We start from the raw sequence: 25613 nt of genomic DNA, 5'->3' as shown, positions 1-25613 counted from the left end.
AGAATTAAAGCAAGTAGGTAGTGATGAGGCATTAAATAAATACAGAAAATTAAATAAATTCTGTAAAAAGCAAATCAAGACAGCAAAGATTGAGACAGAGAGACTCATTGCCAGAGAAAGTAAAAATAATCCCAAAATATTCTTTAACTACATAAATAGTAAGAAGCTAAAAAATGATAGTGTTGGCCCCCTTAAAAATAGTCTGGGTGAAATGGTGGATGAGGAAAAAGCCAATATGCTAAATGACTTTTTTTCAACAGTATTTACACAAGAAAATCCCATGACGGATAACATGATCAGGGATAAAAATTCTCCATTAAATGTCACCTGCTTAACCCAGCAGGAAGTACGGCGGCGTCTAAAAATCACTAAAATTGACAAATCCCCGGGCCCAGATGGTATACACCCCCGAGTACTGCAGGAATTAAGCACAGTCATAGATAGACCATTATTTTTAATCTTTAAAGATTCCATAATAACAGGTTTTGTACCACAGGACTGGCGTATAGCAAATGTGGTGCCAATATTCAAAAAGGGGACAAAAACTGAACTTGGAAATTATAGGCCAGTGAGCTTAACCTCAACTGTGGGTAAAATCCTGGAGGGTTTTCTAAGAGATACTATACTGGAGTATCTGGAGAAGTATAACCTTATGACCCAATATCAACATGGGTTTACAAGGGACCGTTCCTGTCAGACTAATCTGATAAGCTTTTATGAAGAGGTAAGTTCCAGACTGGACCAAGGGAATGCAGTGGACGTGGTGTACATGGACTTTTCAAAAGCTTTTGATATGGTGCCACACAAAAGGTTGATACATAAAATGAGAACAATGGGGATAGGGGAAAATATGTGTAGGTGGGTTAAGAGCTGGCTCAGGGATAGGAAACAAAGGGTGGTTATTAATGGAGCACACTCTGACTGGGTCACGGTTAGCAGTGGGGTACCACAGGGGTCAGTTTTGGGCCCGCTTCTTTTTAACATATTTATTAATGACCTTGTAGGGGGCATAGAGAGTAGAATTTCAATATTTGCAGATGACACTAAACTCTGCAGGGTAATCAATACAAAGGAGGACAATTTTATATTACAGGAGGATTTATGTAAACTAGAAGCTTGGGCAGATAAATGGCAAATAAGCTTTAATGGGGATAAATGCACTTGGGTAGAGCGAACAAGATGTATAATTATGTGCTTAACTGTAAAACACTGGGCAAAACTGTCACTGAAAAAGACCTGATTGTATGGGTGGACGACAAATTCACATTTAGTGGTCAGTGTTAGGCAGCTGCTGCAAAGGCAAATAAAATAATGGGATGCATTAAAAGAGGCATAGATGCTCATGAGGAGAACATCATTTTACCTCTATATAGGTCACTAGTGCGACCACACTTAGAATACTGCATACAGTTCTGGTCTCCGGTGTATAAGAAAGACATAGCTGAACTGGAGCAGGTGCAGAGAAGAGCGACCAAGGTTATTAGGGAACTAGGGGGTCAGCAATACCAAGACAGGTTATTACACTTGGGGTTATTTAGTTTGGAAAATCGAAGGCTTAGGCGTGATCTTATTACAATGTATAAATATATGCGGGGACAATTCCAAGACCTTTCTAATGATCTTTTTACTCTTAGACCTGTGACAGGGACAAGGGGGCATCCTCTACGTCTGGAGGAAAGAAGGTTTAAGCATACTCACAGACGCGGATTCTTTACTGTAAGAGCAGTGAGACTATGGAACTCTCTGCCATATGATGTTGTAATGAGTGATTCCCTAATAAAATTTAAGAAGGGACTGGATGCCTTTCTTGAAAAGTATAATATTACAGGGTATATACACTAGTTTCTTTAATATTGCGTTGATCCAGGGAGCTAGTCTGATTGCCGTATGTGGAGTCGGGAAGGAATTTTTTTCCCCAATGTGAAGCTTACTGTTTGCCACATGGGTTTTTTTTTGCCTTCCTCTGGATCAACATGTTAGGGCAAGTTAGGATAGGATATGGGTTGAACTAGATGGACTTAAAGTCTTCCTTCAACCTTAATAACTATTTTACTATGTTACTATGTTAAATCCATTGATGAAAATGGACATAACTGGACATCCACACTGAGGCCTGAAGAGCTGAGCCCACTTCACATGCAGCAGGTGCCAGTTGTGTTATACAGCCAGCATCTGCGTATAGCAGCAGAGACAGGAGCTTCCTGCTATTTAACCATTTAGATCCTGCTGTTATTCAGTGGCATCGGCTTTCATATGGAGCGATTATCACTATGCATGTTTCCTGGATGTCATTGGTATGCTGTATCTTGATCACAAGGAACCAATGGGTTCCATGGCAGCCAGGATCCTGCTAAAGGCCTCCTGTCTACCATTTTGGTGCTCCTGTGAAGATCAGCCATATGCTTTGTAGAAGACCATAATTTAACCTATATATTGCAGTACTACATCAAATGAGCAATGGATTTCAAGTTCATGTCCTGCAATTAATTTTATACAAAAAAGGTGGTTTAAAATTCTATAAAATATCAAAAATTGTAATTAATCCTTTTTTCCCCAGTTTAAAACAAACATTTGATATCACCATACTCATAAAAAATGAACTATTAAATATAAATGTAACTAAGCCGCATGCTAAACGCTTTAAGGCAAAACATACAAAACAGCAGAATTGTTGGTTTTTAGTTGCTGCATGTCTCACAAGAAATTCAATAATTAGTGATGAAAATGTTTGTAACGCTGATGGATGTAGCTCCACTGTGCCACGGGCCGGGCTTACCCTGTAGGGCCATGACTGAGTGCCTATCAGGTATTTACTAGATTCTATGGTGGTGAGGAAAGGCTGGGCTGCCGGTAGACACCAGGTATCACTCCAGTGAAGTCACCGATACTGCAGTAGCTGACCGGAGGGTCAGAGACTCAGGTATGGGGTACAGCTGGACGAGAAAAAAGTGTCCAGGGTCGGGGCAGGCAAAATACCATATCTATACTTGTGTCCTCTCCATCTGCCTGTGTTCTGCACTCTTGCAGTTCTGCCTGTGCTCCGCACTCTAGCAGTTCTGCCTGTGCTCCGCACTCTTGTGGCTCTGTTGTGCTCCGCACTTTTGCGGCCCTGCCTGTGCTCTGCTTCTGCTGCTGCAAAACCTCTTGCGGCAGCTCCTCTCCGCATACCTTGCGGTTCTACTCTATTTCCCTTCTGTAGCTCCTGCTGCTGCAGAACCTCTTGCTGCAAACTGCAGAGCCTCTCCGTAGTCTTGCAGTTCTACCCTGCTCCGCTCCTTGCACTTCTTCTTTGCTCTGCAGCCCTGTGGTTCTGCTCTGTTTCCGTTCCGTATTCCATGGATCCTTGTCCTACCCGTCTGTACTGGTTCCTGAATCAGTTCCTGCATCTTCTGTGTGAACAGCTCTCTACCAGTTCCCTCATACCCTTCATACCTGCCTATGTTCCCGTCCTTCCTGAACCAGTTCCTGCACCACCAGTGTGAACAGCCCTTTACTTGTTCACATAAACTACTTGTCCCAGTCCAAGTCTCTGTCCTGTCACTACCGAGTCAGTTCCTGTCCTTCTGCCTCAGCTGTGCCTACCTGCCAGTGCCTCATCTGTGCCCGCCTGCCTGCCAGTGCTTCAGCCATGCCCGCCTGCCTGCCAGTACCTCAGCCATGCCCGCCTGCCTGCCAGTACCTCCGCCGTGCCGCCTGCCTGCCAGTACCTCAGCCGTGCCTGCCTGCCAGTATCTCAAGCTGTGCCTGCTAGAGTACCCATCGTGTCCGCTTGCACTAGTCCACACCTGCTCGCAGTATCCAGTCCCTCAGTGGGATCAGCAGCCACAGCCAGACACCACCCTGGAGTGGCACCTGACAGCTACCTGCCACACAAGCCTGACCTCACCATCAGAGGCTCCAGTGAACACCAAGATAGCTGCTTAGTCACGCCCCTTCCAGGGTAGTCTGGTTTGTGGTCCAGTGGGGCCACACCCCCATGCTCGTGCCAACCAGTCAGGGTGCAAGCGTTACAGGCGGCGTTAGAGGGAACGGGTATTGCTCCAGCTGCTATTCAGAAGTGCATGTATAGAAAGTGCTTACATGTCAGCCAGAATATGCCGGACAGCCGCCCCTTGTCCCCCAGGCTGCCGTCATCCTTCTTGGTGCAGAGGCTGAAGACCGGGAAGCCAATGGGGGTGGCGGGAAGAGTGGCGGCGTCATCTTGTACAGCACACCGCAGGAGCTCTTTTTTGTTACCAGGATTAGCGGGAAACTGCGAGCCACCTACTCATTGTCCCCTCACAGGCTCTTGACTGGTCCATACCACTACAATGCACTGTTCCAAGTTGTCACTTCCTCTCCATTGTGCCCTCAGAGCTTCCAGTGGCATGACCTCATCGCTTCCTTGCAGAAGAGAAATAAGCTATATTCTCGCTGCAAGAACCCATATGTCAGTAAGACTAGGGGCTGTCTAATACAGTATAATACAATATCGACAAAGCAGAAACCATAATAGTTCAATATTAAAGACAGTCCTATGACAATATATCGTTACTGTTACAGACAATAGATATGGATACTCCAATCAAGGATACATACAGAATAAATTGAGTATATAATCCAAAATAGAGTACAAAAAAAGACTTTAATTCATAATTATATATACAGGATGGGCCATTTATATGGTTACACCTAAATAAAATGGGAATGGTTGGTGATATCAACTTCCTGTTTGTGGCACATTAGTATATGGGAGGGGGGAAACGTTTCAAGATGGGTGCTGACCATGGCGGTCATTTTGAAGTAGGCCATTTTAGATCCAACTTTATTTTTTTAAAGGGAAGAGGGTCATGTGACACATCAAACTTATTGAGAACTTCACAAGAAAAACAATGGTGTGCAGGCTTCCATTATCCGTTGTTTCAGATGCTGCACATCTCGTATTTTCACAGCATAGACAATTGCCTTCAGATGACCACAAAGATAAAAGTCTAAGGGGGTCAGATTGGGAGACCTTGGTGGCCATTCAACTGGCCCACAACGACCAATCCACTTTCCAGAAAACTGTTCATGTAGGAATGCTCGGAGTTGACACGCATAATTGATGGTATGGTGTGGTATATGGGGTACAAATATAGTGGGGCCATTCTTCATCAATGGAAACCTCAATGCCACTGGATATCTGAAATTGCTACATGATGATGTGTTGCCCTCTTTATGCACTGAAGATGGCACGTTCCCTGAGTTTTTCCAGCAACATGGTGCACCACCACATTATGGGTGTCGGGTCCAAGCATTCCTACAAGGAATCTGACCCCCTTAGACTAGCATTTCTTCTGCGGTGTTGCTATCAGTGTGTCAAGAGTGGGAGAAGAGGGTTGCATTGACAATCGAACACAATGGGCAGCACATTGAACACATGTCGTAAGTGGTCATAAACTTGTAAATAAAATTATGTTAGCACACCATTGTTTTTCTTGTGAAATTCTCAATAAGTTTGATGTGTCACATGACCCTCTTTCCATTGAAAAAATACTGCGTTCAACAGACATCAACACAATTTCTATTCGCTCCTCAAGTGTTAACTTCTGTGACATGTCAATGGCTGCAAACAAAGAGAATCTTGTAAATAACTCATGAAAGAATAAAGTTATGTTATAACCAAGCACAACATTGTTTTTCTTGTGAAACTCTCAATAGGTTTGATGTATTACATGACCCTCTTCCCATTGAAAAAAAATAAAGTTGGATCCAAAATGACCGACTTCAAAATGGCCATCATGGTCAGCACCCATCTTGAAAAGTTTTCCCCCTCCCATATACTAATGTGCCGCAAACAGGAAGTTGATATCACAAACCATTCCCATTTTATTTAGGTGTATCCATGTAAATGGCCTACCCTGTGTATGTGTGTGTATATATATATATATATATATATATATATATATGAAAAAAAGAATTTTTTGGCACAGCCAGCTCACCGCTTTGAAGAAAACCAGGAGTAAGTCCAGCCTGTGGTTGCAGTTCGAATGGAAAACGGATTGGGATAGATCCTTACATGTAAATGAAATAGTATTGTTTCTCCAGTGATCAGTCCAATGGTAGAGTAAAATATAACTTTTATTTTTCCATTAAAAAGGTTCCATGTTTCTTCAGTAACAATTTTGCATATAGTCAATCCCCTTTGGATGACATGTTTCGACCCTACATGTGTCTTCCTCCAGGTAACATGATAAAATCCCCATAATAGCAAAAAAGCATATCTGACATGCACTAAATAAAGTGCAAAGTGGGCAATGCAAAGATGTACAGTGTCATCACACGGTATAGTGCACAGAGCTGGGTACATATATAGAGAGGGAAATGAAAACACTGGTAAGGCCAGGCAGCCATGATCATGCTGAGGCTGGAATTGCAGTAAGCCAAAGATGCGTAGTATATAGGCATATAATAATGTTAACATGCAATACAGTAAAGATTACGCATTAGAGACATATGCACTTGAGTTACAACAAAGCAAACTGTGAACCAGTAGGGATATGTATTATGTAAACAATAGTACAATAATTTGACACAATATAATACAATAAGAGTATGTACTATAGTCACAGTAGACCACTATATATTCAGATAGGTCAGGTTGCCCCCCAGGGAAAGATCAAGAAACCCGGCAATGTGTCACATGTACAATGAGTCAGGGGTTGTCATGGAATAGCCCTAAAAAATGACCCAGAATAAGGCCTGTAGATCAAGCAATAAAAGAGTAGAAATAGATAACTGACAATGGCGAAAAGTAACCAAAGATAATCTGAGAAATCGCTATAATCATGGTTGCCAATTGGCTGTAAATTGAAAGGTAATATCACCCATGGGCAAAGCCCAAAGAGCAGATCTGCACCCAAACACCCCACTCATATTGCTGTCAGTTACAGATTCATCATTGAACATGTGAGTGGAAAGAGAAGATGCTCAAATAAAATGTTTTTGCATTATTTATGTGTGCACATTATAGTGTATTTCAGTTCTTGTGTGGTGTCTCGTATTGATACATGATGAGGCACCCTGGTATGATATAGTGGGTCTGCATCCATACTGCTTTTAGAGAGAAAAAGGAAGCTCGAAGTAAAGCAGTGCATGCACTGTAATATTCATCCATAATACCAGAAAATATGATGAACTCAGAAACCCATCCTGGAAGCTGGCACAAGCGTACCTGCCGCCGGGAAATGACATCTAGATGACAGATGCCGGTCACTAAGGATGCTATTGACTTCCTCCATGAACATCTCCTAGTAACAGCTATCAGGAAATGATCTCATAATAACATAGTGCAGGTTTTAGAGGATGCAGTTGTGTTCCTCCCTTAGCAACCCCTGGGAACGCAGATGCGTCTCTTACGGAGAATCACAAGGCTTTTGACAGTAATGAAAACTGTAGCAGTGCCCAGGAATGCTGTCACATAGCCTGAGAGAGCCAATGCCATCTGGTGGAAAGAATGTATTGCCACTAGAGCTGGGCGGACACATGGATGTTAGGGTCCGGCGGGTTCGGCCGAACAGTTACAAAAAGTTTGTGTCGGGTACCAGAACAGTACCTGGACCTGGACCCCATTCACTTGAATGAGGGGGCCAAACATCCAGTGTTTGCCATACTTTCATGTGGATGACAGCATGGCAAACACCACTTCTTCTCGGCGGTAAAATCAACACCGCCAGTCAGACAGCCACAGTTCCCATGGAGACAAAATGTGAGCGCACAGATATGATAGGCAGTATAAAGTTTACCTTTGGTCATTGGTGTCAGTAGATTGGACTACTACAGGACAAGCGGCTGATGGGAGTATTCATCAGCTGGCTCCTGTGCTGTAAACAAAGTATTTTTGATAACAAATCAGGCAAAACTCACAGCTGGGGGCTGCAACCCTCAGCTGTCAGCTTCAGCAAGGCTGGTTATCTAGAGTAGAGGGGTCCCCATGGTATAATTTTTAATTATTTAAATAAATAATTTAAAAAATGGCATGAGTTCCCCCCTCATTTTTGACAACCAGCCAAGCTAAAGCAGACACCTGAGGGCTGATATTCTCAGGCTGGTAAGGGGCCATCCCCCCAACCTAAAAATAGCAGCTCACAACTGTCCAGAAAAGGCGCATCTATTAGATGTGCCAATTCTGGCACTTTGCCCAGCTCTTCCAACTTGCTGTATAGCGGTGTCAATTGGGGTTCATATTGGTGGGGTTGATGTCACCTTTGTATTGTCAGATGACATCAAGCCCACAGATTAGTAATGGAGAGGCATCTATAAAACACCTATCCATTACTAATCTTATAGTTATATGGTAAATAAAGACACAGCCAGAATAAAGTCTTTTATTCGAAATAAAGCAAAACACACTTAATTTTTATTTAAAAATAACAAACATTTATACTCACCTAATGCCTAATTCCACTGAATCTCTCATCTCCTGTAATAAAACAAAAATAAAAAAGCAATATCCCTTACCTGCCCGTCGTACTATGCCACATCATAATCCATGTCTGGGGGATAAAAAGTTTTCAACCTGGACGATGCCAAGGTGCGACCGTCCAGGCTGAGAACCATGGGGGAATGAGCTGCTGTGAGCGTAGAGTCAATGACTAGTGGTGATGTCATAGAGGTTACTGCAAATCACTGAAGCCTATAGATGCTACTGCGCAAGCAACACCGGTGCTATTTTGCTAGAAAGAAAAAAATTTGCCTGCTGTAAAATGATGTAGGCAGTGGTGCTTTCGCAGTAGCATCTATTGGAACGCGACAGATTCTATTGCCCATGCGCCCTTGCCGGCCCTGTTTTGATGAAGGTCATTTGTTTTTTTACCTGACAATATTATAGGTATACTGCTATACACGCTTTTGCATAGGCGCTGCCAGCGCCATTTTGCACAATTATTTTTTTTTTCTAAACGCACCATAGGATATGCAGTATGTAAAATAGGGGGCTCACAGACAGGGAAAAAAGGACTTAACCCCTTCACTACCAAGGGTGGTTTGCACGTTAACTCCCGGGCCAATTTTTACAATTCTGACCACTGTCCCTTTATGAGGTAATAACTCTGAAACGCTTCCATGGATCCCGGTGATTCTGACATTGTTTTCTCGTGACATATTGTACTTCATGTTAGTGGCAAAATTTCATTCAAATAACTTGCGTTTATTTGTGAGAAAAACGGAAATTTGGCGAAAATTTTGAAAATTTCGCAATTTTCCAACTTTGAATTTTTATGCCCTTAAATCACAGAGATACAGCACACAAAAATCTTGATAACTAACATTTCCCACATGTTTACTTTACATCAGCACAATTTTGGAACCAAAATTTTTTTTTGTTAGGAAGTTATAAGGGTTAAAAGTTGACCAGCGATTTCTCATTTTTACAACACCATTTTATTTTTAGGACCACATCACATTTGAAGCCACTTTGAGGGGTCTATATGATAGAAAATACCCAAAAGTGACACCATTCTAAAAACTGCACCCCTCAAGGTGCTCAAAACCACATTCAAGAAGTTTATTAACCCTTTAGGTGCGTCACAGGAATTTTTTTGAATATTTAAAAAAAAATGAACATCTAACTTTTTTTCACAAAAAAAATACTTCAGGTTCAATTTTTTTTATTTTACCAAGGGTAACAGGAGAAATTGGACTGCAAAAGTTATTGTGCAATTTGTCCTGAGTACGGTGATACCTGATATGTGGGGGGAAGGACTGTTTCGGCGCATGGCAGAGCTCAGAATGGAAGGAGCGCCGTTTGACTTTTTCAATGCATATTGGCTGGAATTCAGATCGGACGCCATGTCACGTTTGGAGAGTCCCTGATGTACCTAAACAGTGGAAACCCCCTACAAGTGACCCCATTTTGGAAACTAGACCCCCCAAGGAACTTATCTAGATATGTGGTGAGAACTTTGAACCCACAAGGGCTTTACAGAAGTTTATAACGTACAGCGGTACAATTAAAAAATCATATTTTTTCCACAAAAATGATCTTTTCACCCCAATTTTTATTTTCCCAAGGGTAACAGGACCCTAAAAGTTATTGTGCAATTTGTCCTGAGTACGCTGATACCCCACATGTGTAGGTAAACCACTATTTGGGCGCATGGCAGAGCTCGGAAGGGAAGCAGCGCCATTTGACGTTTTTGGCTGGAATTGAGATCGGACATCATGTCGCGATTGGAAAACCCCTGATGTACCAAAACAGTGGAAACCCCCCACAAATGACACCATTTTGGAAACTAGACCCCCTAAGGAACTTATCTAGATGTGTGGTGAGAACTTTGAACCCCCAAGTGCTTCACAGAAGTTTATAACGCCCAGGCATGAAAATCAAAAAAATTTTTTTTCCACAAAAATGATATTTTTGCCCCCAAATTTTTATTTTCCTAAGGGTAACAGGAGAAATAGAACCCCAAAAGTTGTTTTGCAAATTGTCCTGAGTAGGCTGATACCCCACATGAGGGGGTAAAACACTGTTTGGGTGCATGGCAGAGCTTGGAAGGGAAGGAGCACCATTTGACTTTTTCAACGCAGAATTGGCTGGAATTGAGATCAGACGCCATGTTGCGTTTGGAGAGCACCTGATGTGCGCAAATAGTGGAAACCCCCAATTCTAACCCTAACCCTAGCCCTAACCCTAACCCTAACCCTAGCCCTAACCCTAACCCTAGCCCTAACCCTAGCCCAAACCCTAACCCTAGCCCTAACCCTAATGGGAAAATGGAAATAAATACATTTTTTTAATTTTATTATTTTTCCCTAACTAACGGGGTGATAACGGGGGGTTTGATTTACTATTTATGGCGGTTTTTATGTTTGGCGGCTGTCGCACGCTAAAAGGCGCTTTTTATTGTAAAAATAGTTTTTGCATCACCACATATTGAGAGCTATAATTTTTCCATATTTTGACCCACCGAGTCATGTGAGGTCTTATTTTTTGCGGGACGAGTTGACGCTTTTATTGGTATCATGTTCGGGCATGTGACATTTTTTGATCGCTTTTTATTTCGTTTTTTGGGACGCAGAATTTACAAAAACCAGCGTTTCATGAATTTCTTTTGGGTGGGGTGTTTACGCCGTTCCGGGTGCGGTAAAATTTATAAGGCGGTTTTATTCTTTGGGTCAGTACAGTTACAGCGATACCTCATTTGGTCTTTTTTTATGTTTTGGCGCTTTTATGCAATGAAATATAAAAAATAATTATTTTTCCATCACTTTATTCTGTGAGCTATAACTTTTTTATTTTTTCGCTGATGATGCTGTATGGCAGCTCGTTTTTCGCGGGACAAGATGACGTTTTCAGCGGTACCATGGATATTTATATGCGTCTTTTTGATTGCGCGTTATTGCACTTTTTGTTCGGCGGTATGATAATAAATCATTATTTTTTGCTTCGTTTTTTATTTTTATTTTTTAAGGGGTTCGCTTAAGGGGTTAACTATTGGGACAGTTTTATAGGGCGGGTCGTTACGGACGCGGCGATACCAAATATGTGTACTTTTATTGTGTTTTTTTTTTTTATTTCCAAAAAATGAATTTATTGGGGAATATTTTTTTTTTTTTTTAATTAATTTAGCGATTTTTTTAAAAATTATTTTTACACTTTTTTTTTTTTTTACTTTATTACAATGTCCCAGGGGGGACATAACTGTCCTGTGACAGATCGCTGATCTGTCACATCACAGATCGCTGTGACAGATCAGCGATCTGTCACAGGCACTGCACAGATCTTCCTCATGCCTGCGCTTTGCAGGCACTGAGGAAGCCAGCTTCCTGGAGGCCCCCGGAGGTCCCCGTCGCCATATTGGATCCGGGGACCTGCAGGAAAGGAGTCCCCTGCAGCAGCGCTGCACATTGCGCTGTCGTGGGGGGCTCATGGAAGCAAGGAGGGAGCCCCCTCCCTGCTGATGCTTCCCTTTAACCCCGGTACACCGCGATCGTGTTTGATCGCGGTGTGCAAGGGGTTAACGTGTCGGGGGCGGTCCATGACTGCCCCTGACACATTGTGCCGGGTGTCAGCTATGATAATAAGCTGACACTCGGCCGCGATCAGCGGCGCTCACCACGTGGGCGCCGCTGATCGCGGTGACGTAATATTCCGTCCATGGTAATTAGGTCCAGGGTCACATGGACGGAATATTACGTCAATTGTAGGTAAGGGGTTAAAAATCCTGTAAATTTTAGCAAAAACACATCATAGAAAATAGCCTCACCAAAACCTTGTCCAATGACAAATGCACTAGCAGGATGCATCAGGCTCCCAAAGATAAAGGCTGGAGCAGCACAGGTGCCCACAACTGATGAGAACAGCCACACTATCACTATAAAAGTGATGATGAAGGTGTTAGCTGCCTAGTGGAAAAAAGCACACAGATCAAGCTTGCTTAGGACATAAGTCACAAAGGAAAGTGTGATGCACAGTGTCTGGATGACAGCCTATTTAAAAATGCCTATAATGGAAAGTGGGCTGTTCAGCACTATTTATGCATCACACAGAAAAACCAGCCATTAAATAGAAGCCAAACTGCATCCTGCAAAAAATGATAAAAAGTGCAATAAAAAGATACAAAAAAATGCATATAATAAATGCATTCAATGAAGTATTGGTTACTATTTTGGCCAGAACAGCTAAGCTCGCAATCCAACATCAAGGATCCCCATTTTATCTTTGGGAGCCTGCTGCATCCTGCTAGTGCATTTGTCATTAGACAAGTTTTTGGTGAGGCTATTTTCTATGATGTGTTTATGTAAAATAGGGGGCCGGTCACTGAAGGGTCAGTGACCTGTCATAGGTCAATACAGATGAATGTAACAATGTTTTGAACTTTTGACTTTCAGGCTCTAAATCTCACCATCAACTACTGCTTTGATCATGAGACTACCATCATTTTATAGACAATCATCTTGGCTATTTCATACATAAATTTCAAAAAACAAGTGCAATAGAGATCTGCACTGCTGCAGCACCAATGTCCAAAACCTTTTATAGGTATCCAGACCGCCATTGGGCTTCCTAGCCCAGAGCTCACGGGTGCCAACCCAATAAAAAAAACAGAGCAATGGATATATGCTCATACATAAATTTGACTTGCAACTTTTTAGCATGTGATCAGCTATGCAGTCTTGTCATATCACTGCATTTTTACTGTTTTGCATCTGGTGGTGGAAAACTACTTTTTTTTTTCCTGTATACTACAAAATACAATCTGTTCTCACATTCTCTAATATATCAGTGTATTGTTAGGTTGATTCCAAAGTGGAAGGTCATTGGTTAGAATCGAGGAGCAGTCATGAAGATGATTCGGCAAGAAAAGAGAAACCGCATCATCCATCTCATCAATAATGGTCCCTTGGCCAAGAAAATTGCCAACTGCATCATGTGAGTGCTATGAGAGTGCCATGACAGTTGGAAGAATACGAAATTACGAAATGAAGTCCGTCCATCCAATCAGACGCTAAAAGGTAGATATCTAGGCAAAATATCAGAGTCAACAAGTCAGCTCATCCCAAGGTTTATCAGTTATGGAGTGACAAACACCGCAGTGGAAGTGGATCGTATTCTTCATAATAGTGAGATCACAAGAATGGATGCAAGCACCATGCGATGCACATTACACAAGTATGGGATGGTGGCCTGAAAAAAGGTGAAGAAGCTTCAATTTCAATATTGTCATAAGAAGCATCAGTTTGAGTTTGCAAACAAGTGTGAAAAGTTGATATTTAAAGATTTGAAATGAGTGATTTGGAGCGATGACATGAAAGTCAACAGACTAGACTTTAATAGGTGCAAATGGATCTGAAAGAAACAAAAGAAAAAGGGCTAACAAATAGAGAAATTGAAGGAAATGTCACGTTCGCTGGAGGAAGCCTAATGATACAGGGTTGTTTCACAGCAACAGGCATCGGATACTTGACCAGGATCGATTGCGGTTTCAGTGCTGAGCTATATGTAAGTATCATACAAGATAAGTTACTTCGGACACTCAAGTTCCATGGGTATGAAAGTGGGTAGTGTTCCAACAGGATGTAACATCGGCGGCCGCATCTTCTGCAGCGGCGCCTGCCGCCGCCTCCCCTTACCGGCGTCTCCGCCGCAGCACGCACTCCCGTCCTGCCTCCAGCACTGCGGCGCTCCTGCGCCCCTTCCTTAGGCCGCGGGCGCGCGCCAGTGCTTCCTCTTCTGCTGGCGGTGGGCGGCATTGAGGGCGGCGCTTGTCCTCTTCCTTCCGGTCCCTAAGGTATTTCAGGCGTCCTCTCTGTTAGATTTTTGTGCTAAACCCACGTCTTCCTGGCCGCTCTAGCCTCTATAAGTTACTCTTGTTATTTCTGCTGCTTCCTCCTGTCAGCTCCCGTGTTGTCCCGCCTTCCTCCCTCGTTCTCCTGCTCCCCTGTTTTCCCTCTCCTCCAGCCTATCACCACCCTTTCCTCCCCTGGCGTCTTCCTCGTTTGCATACCTCCTGCCCCCGTGGCTACTCCTGCTCTCCCCACTAGCCTCTGCCGCCTGGGTGTTCCCCGTTTCCTATAACCTGCTCGGGCACTCCTGTCTCTCTCCTGTGACCTAGCCGCCTTCTGGTTTCTTGTCCTTGAGCCGTCCCTCCTGGTACCGGCTGTCGCGGTTCTGTCCTCTGCGGTTTTGCCCCTAACGATCCCTGTATAGGGGTCGGTCATCACCTGGCGCGCTCGACCCAGGGGCTCCAGATCCGCGACCCAAAGGGTCCACTCTTGGACGTAGTCCATCCCCGGAATGTTACACAGGACAACAACACGAAGCACACGTTGAGATTGGCAAAGAAATGGTTCAATGACAATGAAGTAGAGGTGCTAGAATGGCCCCCACAGTCCCCAGACCTCAATCCAATCAAACACTTGTGGGTAGAAATGAAGAAAAAAGTGTATACATACCCAAGTGAGTCGACCAGTATGCACCAACTTTGGGAACGTGTAAGGAGACCGAAGATTAAATTTCTGTCAACATATGTTTGAATATGATAAAGAGCATGCCCAGAAGGATTCAGGGAGTTTTGAAAACCAAAAGTGGATTTTCAAAATAATTACAAAATAATAAAAATAAAAATGTAGAACTTTAGGAGCAAAACCGTAACACTAGGTGACATGACAAGAATGTGCCTAAATAATCATATGCTAAATAGTTGCAAGTTAAATTTAAGTATGAGATATCCAAAATTGTCTATAAAATGATTTTAGTCAAGTTCAAAGCAGTAGTAAATGGTGAAATATGAAGCGTGAAACTCAAAAGTTCAAAACATTGTTACCCTTTTGCTCTTCACTGTGCACTATTTACATACTAAGGTTCCCTACTAGTTCACAGTTTGGCTTGCTGTAAGTCCAGTGCATATGTCTGTAGTGCATAATTTTTACCGTATTGCATGTTGATTTATTATATGCCTATATACTATGCATCTAGTATACTATGCATCTTTATTAGCTCACAGATTAGCTTGCTGCAATTCCAACCTCAGTATAATCATGGCTAAACAGCCTTACCATTGTTTTCACGTCCCTCTATATACATTTACCCGACTCTGTGCAATATGCTGTGTGATCACACTGCATTGTATGTCAAGTTTTTATGGTGATTTTATAATGTAACTTATTATCTTTGTTTAATAAAATAATTTTTGCGTTATTTAAGCAGGTGCATTAATAGTGTATGTCTGTTCTTGTATGGTTGAACATGTCCTTGATGTCCTCCGAGGAGTGCGCCAGGTCATTGGAGGTGATGGGGTTGCTGAGCTGCAGGTGCCACCTCCAGCTGTTGAAGTTGGCAGAAGTGGGCCCCGTTTGTCTAGCACTTGCTCAGGTGCGCCGGGTGCTGAAGCTGACCCTGCCCGTGATACTCAGTGCATACCAGAGCACCCTAGGCAAACTCAAGTAACAAGTGCTTGTGGTCATCATTATTAGTAATGTATCTTAAATAAACTTAAATTCACATTTCTGATACCTAGCATGCTGAAAACTTTGAAAAACTAGCTACTGTATGTGAAAGATTGCTAGTGTTACACTATTCCAGCTTTCTATAGGTAAATTACTGAAGTGGAACACAGTGACTAAACTTTGACAGCTATTTGTATAATTATTAAACATGTGTACAGTTAATAATAATACATTAGCACTTCATCTCATATAAAGGAGTCTACATCTCATAGTTGGAAAGAATAGTAGTGTTCTTAAAGCTGTCCTAAGGTATCACCAAATTCTTCTATGCCCCTTTAAGTCACTGGGTAGCTGACCTACAATTCATGAGTAAATAGGTATCAAGAACCCTGCTGCAGACTTACAGCAGGAGTCGGTGCACGTGTTACAGAAGGACATAGAGTGTGTGAGGAGCGCTGCAGTGAGGTTACCTGCTGGAGCGCAGGACCTGAGACACGTGACCACTGGAGGAGTGGCCGGAGGCGGAGCCAGACGCCGAGTGGCGGCGGTGACCGGCGAAGCTGGAGAGTAGTCTGAACGTGCTGAAGTTTAGCCGAGAGGTCAATAAAGTGCCAAAGAGTGAGACACTAAGAGTGGTCAGGACGTAGCAAAAAGGTCAGAAAGCTGGAGATAGCCGTGCAGTACAAACGGGGCAGACAGGTGGGAAGTTAGAGTACCAAGCCGAAGGTCAGAGCCAGAAACAGACAAGCACAGAGTCACAAGGCAATGCACAGAATTAGAAAATAGACCGGGTAATACACAAGAAAGCAATCGGACTAAACAGTATACAAGCATACCAGGGAGTCAGACAAACAGCCAAGACAGATGTATCACTGACAAGGATCCCCATACGAAGGCGGGTAAATATAGCCATACCAAAACCAAAAGGAGGCCATGCAAAATTAACCCTGAGAGGACAGGGAAGGAACCCTGTCCACAACCATGACAATAGGTTTTGTGTTTACTTTTGTTTGCATTCTAATTCGGTGTATTTCTGGAGTACAAAAATTTTAAAATTGACCCAAACCTGCACCGTACGTAAGGTTGGAGTATATTGATAACTGTAGGCAGAGCATGAATGAGAACATCTGTACCTGCAGGTAGAGTGTCATGTACAGCTAATGAGGTCACAGTATATGTTTTTCATTATTTCTTCACATGTCTCAGCACACCTATGAAGTAGAACATTCATAGTGTTGCATAAGCAGCGAGGCAATGATAAAACTTTTAACTGTCTGGCAGTGCACATATCCTGATTGTGCATTTTGCTTTAGAAATGATTGCCCAGACATAGTTAAGCATTTTTCTGTAGTTGATAGCAAAGTTTTGTAGTGTCAAAGTTCAACCACCAAAAAATAATACAAACGTCTAGAACGACATGTACTTTTATATAATGTCTCGATGTTAATAGCAAACAATTATGTATTATTCCTGACACTCACATGGAACAAATCTTAAATCACCAAGGGTCACCATGATCATTAGGATAGGTGGCTCAGGAACTGGGGTTTGGATAGTTTTGGCACAGTAGTTAACCTATTGTTCATTCACAGGAGTTTAAGAATCTTTGTATATATTTACATTTGAGAAGGTTAATGATATAGACAGTTTGTATTTGGGATCTTTAAAAGAGAATAAAGCTGTGATATAGTGTATCTATATATGATGTTAAATACAACCATTTCAGGCAGAGAAGAACTTGTTGTAGTGTTCTTTAATGGTATTACCCAGAACATTGTGACAATCATATTTTGAATAATACATGTATTGATCTTTGGTTATCATTACCAAGTTCAATATTTGGAAGAGCGCTGTATGTTTTAGACCAGTGCTGCCCAATCTCCAGTCTTCATGGACCTCCATAGGCCATGTGCTCAGGATTTCCATAGTATTGCACAGGTGAGAGAATTTGTTATGCCCTGATGATACTTCCACCACCTGGGAAATACTAAGGAAATCTGAAGAACATGACGTCAAATAGATTCTCAGATCTAATTGTCTTTCCATGATCATGATTTAGTGTGAGATGTATTGGAGGCCCTTGACATTCTCCTTGCTCCACTCATCTAGGTACAAAGTCAAAAGAAAATGTTTTCCCAATTTTTTTGGGGGGGATATTAAAACTACTACCACCATTGTGTCACATTTATCTAGTCATTTCAATGAACTGTTACTTTAGTGCTTTCAATTTATTCAGGTAGAACCAATTTGTCATTGGAATATAAAAACACTATAAAAAAGTATTATAATAGTTGGTTTTTATTCAATGCTACACGCTTGAGAGCTGGTCTAGACCAGCTATGAAACACATAGCATTAAATAGAAAACAACTTTTATAATACATTTGGTGGCATCATAACCTTACCGGCAGTTCTATACCCAGTCACTCTTTCTTTTCCCTGGATTATAAAAAAATTGTAGAATTTCCTTGGTGTGTGACAGTTTCACAAACGAGTCTCGCAATAACAGGATAAATAATACTTTGCAATTGATATTATTTACAAATTGCACTGCCACAGACATTTCCTATAACAGCCATTGCTATTCTTTACTCAAATAATATCTAGTAGTTTTATTGTGGCTTAAAATAGAATGATATTATCTACTATATGAATAAAAGTTATGTTTTGAATTAGCTACCTATTTGTAAATGTTGTTCCTATATGAGACTAAAAGCGGTAAATTCTACAAAAAATAAATATATATATATATATATACACACACACACATACTGTATTTACACATGTAAATATATACATATATATCTGGGGTTCTGCATTCATATCCCACCAAGGACAACATCTGCAAGGAGTTTGTATGTTTTCCCCATGCTTGCATGTGTTTCCTCCTGGTTCTCCAGTTTCCTCCTATACTACAACGACATACTCATAGGGAATTTAGGAGACAGTTTTGATAATGTTTGTAAAGCGTTGAGAAATATGATGGCACGATACAAGCAAAGCATAATAATATACCGTATGAATATAATTATGCAGGTTCACCATGTTACATCATATAATCTGTTCCTCACCTGGTGGAGAACAGTCCAGGAAAACCCATTTCTGCTGTCAAGACTAATTCATCGAAAAGCAAAAAACACGGAAACACTGCTAAATCATACTATTTTCATTACCAAGTTCCTGAAAGCTTAAAAACAACCCTTCACATTTTGCAGGATTGGTCATTACAAGGAAAGACTTTGAACCCTTATAATTTTGTTGTGCTAATTTCATAAATTATTTTTCATAAACTTCTTCTCTAGCATGAATTCCTCCTTCAGTGTTCTCTAGGTTTTCCGCTGTTTTTCTGGAATACATTTTATCCTTTGTGTGAATATAAGAATGTGTGGAATTGTAACTTCCTTAATTGATCAGTTTATAAAACAATTTTCTTGCGCTTGCTGCATTTCCATTTGTTTCTCTTGTCAGTAGAGCTCTCTTCCTGCATGTAACAGTGTAGTTGTAGAAAGTTAATGGATGAATTTCCTATAGTATTTAGTGCATAGGTATCTCAAGTTTTTTATTAGCTTAATGGGCTAAAGGAAAGACAACACATGTCAGAGTTCAATGGAAATCTTTCACCTACCTTTACACTAGTAAATGAAGCAAGTTTAAGACAAAACTATGTTTACGTAATCCATGGCCAAAGCTGCAGGAATGGAGCTGGGGTTACCAGGTTCTACTTTACAATATATTATAGTTTATTATTTGACAGCATGTCCAGCAAAGGTGCAGAAAAAAGGATGATTATGGGAAAAAGTTACAAAACGGAGCTTAATTAAAGAGTGCAAGTCAACAGGTGAAAAGTAGCCAGTTTTTGCTTTTAATTTATTCCTGATACTTTCTGGAGTATTTTTTTTTTTTAATTTTATTTATGTCTGCCATACAATTCCAGAGATTTGGGATTTTTTAATTATTGCGTCCAATATGCCAATTATCATGGTCTTTACCAAGGGTGTTTTGCTCTCAAAATTGTTTTGTGTAATAATGAGAAATGACACAGGCAAATAGTATTGAGCACGCTTACTGAAATGTATTTAATACGTCGTATGAAAGCCTTTGTTGGTGATGACAGTTTTAAGATGCCTCCTGCATTGAGAAACTAGTCGCATGCATTGCTCAGGTGTGATTTTGTCCCATTCTTGCACACAAACACTGTTCAAACTCTGAAGGTTCCATGGGCTCCTTCCATCTGAGCTTCAGTTGTTTAATACTTATTTCACCTGCTGTATGTAATGCATTTCATTACATTTGTTTGAAGCAAATGACTAGAGTGACACTCTGAAACTGCTTAAGAATAGTATTGATACAGTTAGGTCCATATATATTTGGACAGAGACATTTTTCTAATTTTGGTTCTAGACATTACAACAATGAATTTTAAACAAAACACTTCAGATGCAGTTGAAGTTCAGACTTTCAGCTTTCATTTGAGGGTATCCACATTAAAATTGGAAGAAGGGTTTAGGAGTTTCAGCTCCTTAACACCTGCCACCCTGTTTTTAAAGGGACCAAAAGTAATAAGACAATTGACTCCAAGGCTATTTCATGGACAGGTGTGGGCAATCCCTTTGTTATGTCATTCTCAATTAAGCAGATAAAAGGCCTGGAGTTGATTTGAGGTGTGGTGCTTGCATTTGTAAGGTTTTGTTGTGAAGGAAACATGTGGTCAAAGGAGCTCTCCTGCAGGTGAAACAAGCCATCGTTAAGCAGCAAAAACAGAAAAAACTCATCCGAGAAATTGCTACAACATTAGGAGTGGCAAAATCTACAGTTTGGTACATCCTGAGAAAGAAAGAAAGCACTGGTGAACTCATCAATGCAAAAAGACCTGGGCGTTCACGGAAGACAACATTGGTGGATGATCGCAGAATAAGCTCCATGGTGAAGAGAAACCCCTTCACAACAGCAAACCAAGTGAACAACACTCTCCAGGAGGTAGGCGTATCAATATCCAAATCTACCATAAAGAGAAGACTGCATGAAAGTAAATACAGAGGGTTCACTGCACAGTGCAAGCCACTCATAAGCATCAAGAATAAAAAGGCTAGACTGGACTTTGCTAAAAACATCTAAAAAAGCCAGCACAGTTTTGGAAGAACATTCTTTGGACAGATAAAACCAAGATCAACCTCTACCAGAATGATGGAAAGAGAAAAGTATGGCGAAGGCGTGGTACAGCTCATAATCCAAAGCATACCACATCATCTATAAAACACGGTGGAGGCAGTGTGATGGCTTTGGCATGCATGGCTGCCAGTGGCACTGGGTCTCTAGTGTTTAGTGATGATGTGACACAGGACAGAAGCAGCTGAATGAATTCTGAGGTATTCAGAGCCATACTGTGTGCTCAGATCCAGCCAAATGCAGCCAAACTGATTGGTCGTCGTTTCATACTACAGATGGACAATGACCCAAAACACAAAGCCAAAGTAACCCAGGAGTTTATTAAAGCAAAGAAGTGGAATATTCTTGGATGGCCAAGTCAGTCACCTGATCTCAACCCAATTGAGGATGCATTTCACTTGTTAAAGACTAAACTTCAGACAGAGAGGCCCACAAACAAACAGCAACTGAAAACCACCGCAGTGAAAGCCTGGCAGAGCATCAAAAAGGAGGAAACACAGCGTCTGGTGATGTCCATGAGTTCAAGACTTCAGGCAGTCATTGCCAACAAAGGGTTTTCAACCAAGTGCTAGAAATGAACATTTTATTTACAATTATTTAATCTGTCCAATTACTTTTGGTCCCTTTAAAAACAGGGTGGCACGTGTTAAGGAGCTGAAACTCCTAAACCCTTCATTCAATTTTAATGTGGATACCCTCAAATGAAAGCTGAAAGTCTGAACTTCAACTGCATCTGAATTGCTTTGTTTAAAATTCATTGTGGTAATGTCTAGAACCAAAATTAGAAAAATGTTGTCTCTGTCCAAATGTATATGGACCTAACTGTATCTACCGGTTAGTAATAAGACCTCTGACTCTTGTAAATCTGTCCAAAGCTATACAAGGCCCGAAATCTTTTTATTGATCAAAAAGTTTAGGATGTCAATTCTTTCCTTGGTAGTTGAGCAAATAGAATAATTTATAAAAAGCAAAAAAAATATGGCAATATAGTGGAAAACATTCATTTCAACATTTCAGCTTGAGTCATTAGCAATTACTGTCATGTAACTAAATTAAGAATTTTGTAATAGAAAATGAAATTATTTGAAAAATATTGAAGTGTAAAAAAGGTGTATGAACAAAATGTTGTGATTACATCACATTTATTTTCTAGTGTGCTTCTCTTTGTAATCATTAGAATTGTAGTTGTGATGGAAAGATTTGTTAACGTTTTATCTAGATTAGATTTGTAATTTGTTAACCTTTTTGCTATGTACAGTACTTTCGAGGAACTTAAGTCAGCACATAGCTATTATTTTATTAACGCCAGGATGCCATGTGGATCTTAATGTTCAATGTCTGTGACCTCATGTACCACTAACATTGTGGCTATTCAGTGACAGATGGACAGTATGGTCTGGAACAGAACAAATGTTTAGAAACTCAGGAGAAGCTTGTTGACTATTATTCCATATGAGATGAGTAAACTATTTTTGCTCAGCCCCTTCATTGATCCTTCACTTTCTTCAGCTAAAATTGCCTCTTGGGACATTTTTGTGGCCAACCACAAATGGGTATATAGTAAAACATAACGCAAACACAGAGTCAGTTGATGCACATTTATCCCATTCTGCCATACATGTTCGTCGTAGTGATGTGTTATTTAGCGCACAATGTCATGTGTATAACACAACCCAGGTATGGTAGCCAACTCTTACATACAACTGGGCACCCACTACAATAGGATTACAGATGTGGGAGATCCCGGCTGTTTAACTAATTGCATGCTACAGTTCTTAATGACAGAGCATGTAAAAAGTATTACAATGGAAAAGAGCTCTCTCTGTCAACCCATGAGTACCTCCACAGCATTGCAGCTGGAGGCCTAACAATGGCCTCCAGGTCTGCCATTTCCCTCACCTTATCACATCCCACTGGAGACTGGGTCTGAAAGGCTACCTGGCAGCCAAACAATAACAGGTTAGATAATGAGTTGTACAACATAAGTTGTATAGTGTTTTATCAACGCGATCAAAGGATCGCATGTTCAAGTCCCCTTGTGGGACTAATAAATGTTGTTAAGAAAAAAACATTATTGTAATAAAATTAAAATGTAAAACGGTGAACGTTCCAATTTAAACAATAAAAAATAGTTTATTTTGAAAAAATAAATAAGCAAAACAAATACTCTTTAAAGAAAACAAATGTAGAAAATTGTCTACAAAGGGTTAAAGAGTGCTTTTCAATTCCTTAATAAATTGAGTTGAATACCTTGTACAAATCCCTGAGCTCCCCTGATTCTGGCACTTTGTTGCATTTTGCACTGTGTAATTTCATTGCGGAAATATTCATTTTTGTTTCCTTTGCAGCATAGTATGTGAAATCTCTGCTTGCAGACCAACTGAGCATTTCTTCTAAATCTTCTCTGGGGGCAAGTAGTTTTACCCCTCCTGTGTAGTTGCTTCCAAATACAGCTTGGCAGCTGATTTAACAGTATAGCTGTCTCAAGCTCTGTTAATCAGTCTTTCACAACATACAGTATTATAAGGATTGTTGAAAGTGCATGCCACCAGAGTAAACCTTGAATTCACATACTGGGCTCCTAAAGCAACAAATGGGAATATCTCTGCAATGGAGCGACGAAGCGCATTAAGGAAAAAGTGGCAGAATCGGGGAGCTTTGTGTGAAATTACGTCTAATTTGCCTTTTTTTTCTTTGTTTTTTTATGTTATTCCAATACACACAAAGGAAATAAACATGTGTATAAAAAAAAACTTGTGTAAGTGCAATAATTTTCTGGAAGAAATACTTCATTTTCCAGAACAATTTCAAGAGGATTTTTACAGGTATTGCCTCAATTTTTTGAGCCAGTAACAGATCTTCTTTACGTAGCTGTAGTAAGTTCCCCATAGTAAGGCGATCTTTCTAAAACCCTCTACCACATCACATCTCCTCTCCCCTTGACCTCCCTAAATTTTCATTAGTTTCTTGAACAAACAGCAATGGATATTTTGATGTTCATGACGTTGACTTTTGGACACACAACTCCAGAGTAAAAAAATAAATACATTATTGTTTTATGTATATGTTTGTGGTTGTTGTCATTGTAGCTACAAATTGATGAAAAAAATACATTTTTCTTACTATAGGTTGTCAAAAGTTTTGACATGGTTTCTAAAAAAGGACGAGAGCTTCTAGCAACTGATACTACAATTTCTTATTCTCCACTAACTGTGACATATGGCTCAAACGTCACTTGCATCTTGATTTATGCTACAGCATTTGTTATCAAAGCTAACAATTCCGTGGTGTTTGATTTGACAAATGCAACATTTGAAGTACCCTCAGCAAACACAAGTTCATCTGAATGCTCTGACACAAACACCACGTAAGTATATACTCAAGTTCAAGCGAACGTGTCATTGCTGGTAACTTCTAAGAATAAACTGTCATGTGTGTACCATAGAAATAACCCCATGCCTGGCCACTATATGACTTGAATCCTTCATCTTTTTGCTAGTTTTACTTTCTGTGGGCTCAGTCTCCAATTTTCAGTTCTCTCTGAAATAGTGGGTGATGACTAGCTGCTTTGGTGTCTCTGATACATAGTACACAGAAACAGGGATTCCTGCCCTTTATTCTCTGAAACACATGAGACAGAAATAGCAACAGCTGGAAGAAACTACTGAGCAGTTTGGCTCTAAAATCAGCTATGTACTAAGCTAAATAAGGCTGGATTCACATTTGCGTTCCTCAGAGCTGCGGAGGGCTGCGGACTTCCTCCATGAAGCTCCGCCCACTGCCGCACCTCCTTCGGTCAGCTCCGCCTACGTCCAAATACTTCTGCATGCGGCTTGCGTACCCTATCTTTAACATTGGGTACACAGGTCAGGAGGATGTGTGCAGATGCCTCCGCATTAGTCATTTTGACGATGCGGCGACCTGCATTGAACGCAACATGTTGGAATTTGAAAACGACGCATGCGGAGGCATCCGCACGACCTGCGTACCCAATGTTAAAGATAGGGTACGCAGGCCGCATGCAGAAGTTTGTGGACGTAGGCGGAGCTGATTGGAGGAGGTGCAGCAGTGGGCGGAGCTTCACGGAGGAAGTCTGCAGCCCTCCGCAGATCCTCCATACGCAAATGTGAACTTAGCCTAATTCACTCTCAGCTGCATGCTCTGCCTCTCTCTACCTCTGATTGCTTCACTCTCATCTTCCCTTCCATAGACTAACATATAGTTGTAATCTGAGATCTCATGATACTGAATGTCCCTCTTGTTTTGCCTAAATTTGATGGAGTTGAGCTGTTTTTCAAAGTAAATGATGAGTTCAGGAGGCAGGAGGGAAATGGCTTATACATTCATGGCCGAAAGTGTTGGCACCCTTGAAATTGTTTCAGAAAATGAAGCATTTCTCCCAGACACTTATTGCAATTACACATGTCTTGTTATACACATGTTTATTTCCTTTCTGTGTATTGGAGAAACACAAAAAAACAGAGAAAAAAGTCAAATTGGACAAAACTTTACACTAAACCCCAAACATGGTCAAGACAAAAT

General features: G+C 41.0%; 1 protein-coding gene across 1 annotated transcript in view; it reads left to right on the top strand.

Moving 5' to 3' along the window:
* LOC141087691 (V-type proton ATPase subunit S1-like) overlaps nt 1-25613 on the top strand; it is a 159637-nt gene that overhangs the window by 119958 nt on the left and 14066 nt on the right. The window contains exon 7 of the mRNA XM_073573406.1: nt 24200-24438. Coding sequence (XP_073429507.1) covers nt 24200-24438 — 239 coding nt within the window. The remainder of the gene's footprint in view (nt 1-24199; nt 24439-25613) is intronic.

This window comes from Dendrobates tinctorius, unplaced genomic scaffold (genome assembly GCF_039654945.1).
Source record: "Dendrobates tinctorius isolate UK_male_01 unplaced genomic scaffold, ASM3965494v1 ptg000035l, whole genome shotgun sequence".
Classification (NCBI taxonomy): Eukaryota; Metazoa; Chordata; class Amphibia; order Anura; family Dendrobatidae; genus Dendrobates; species Dendrobates tinctorius.
This window is presented reverse-complemented; position numbering and strand designations above follow the sequence as displayed.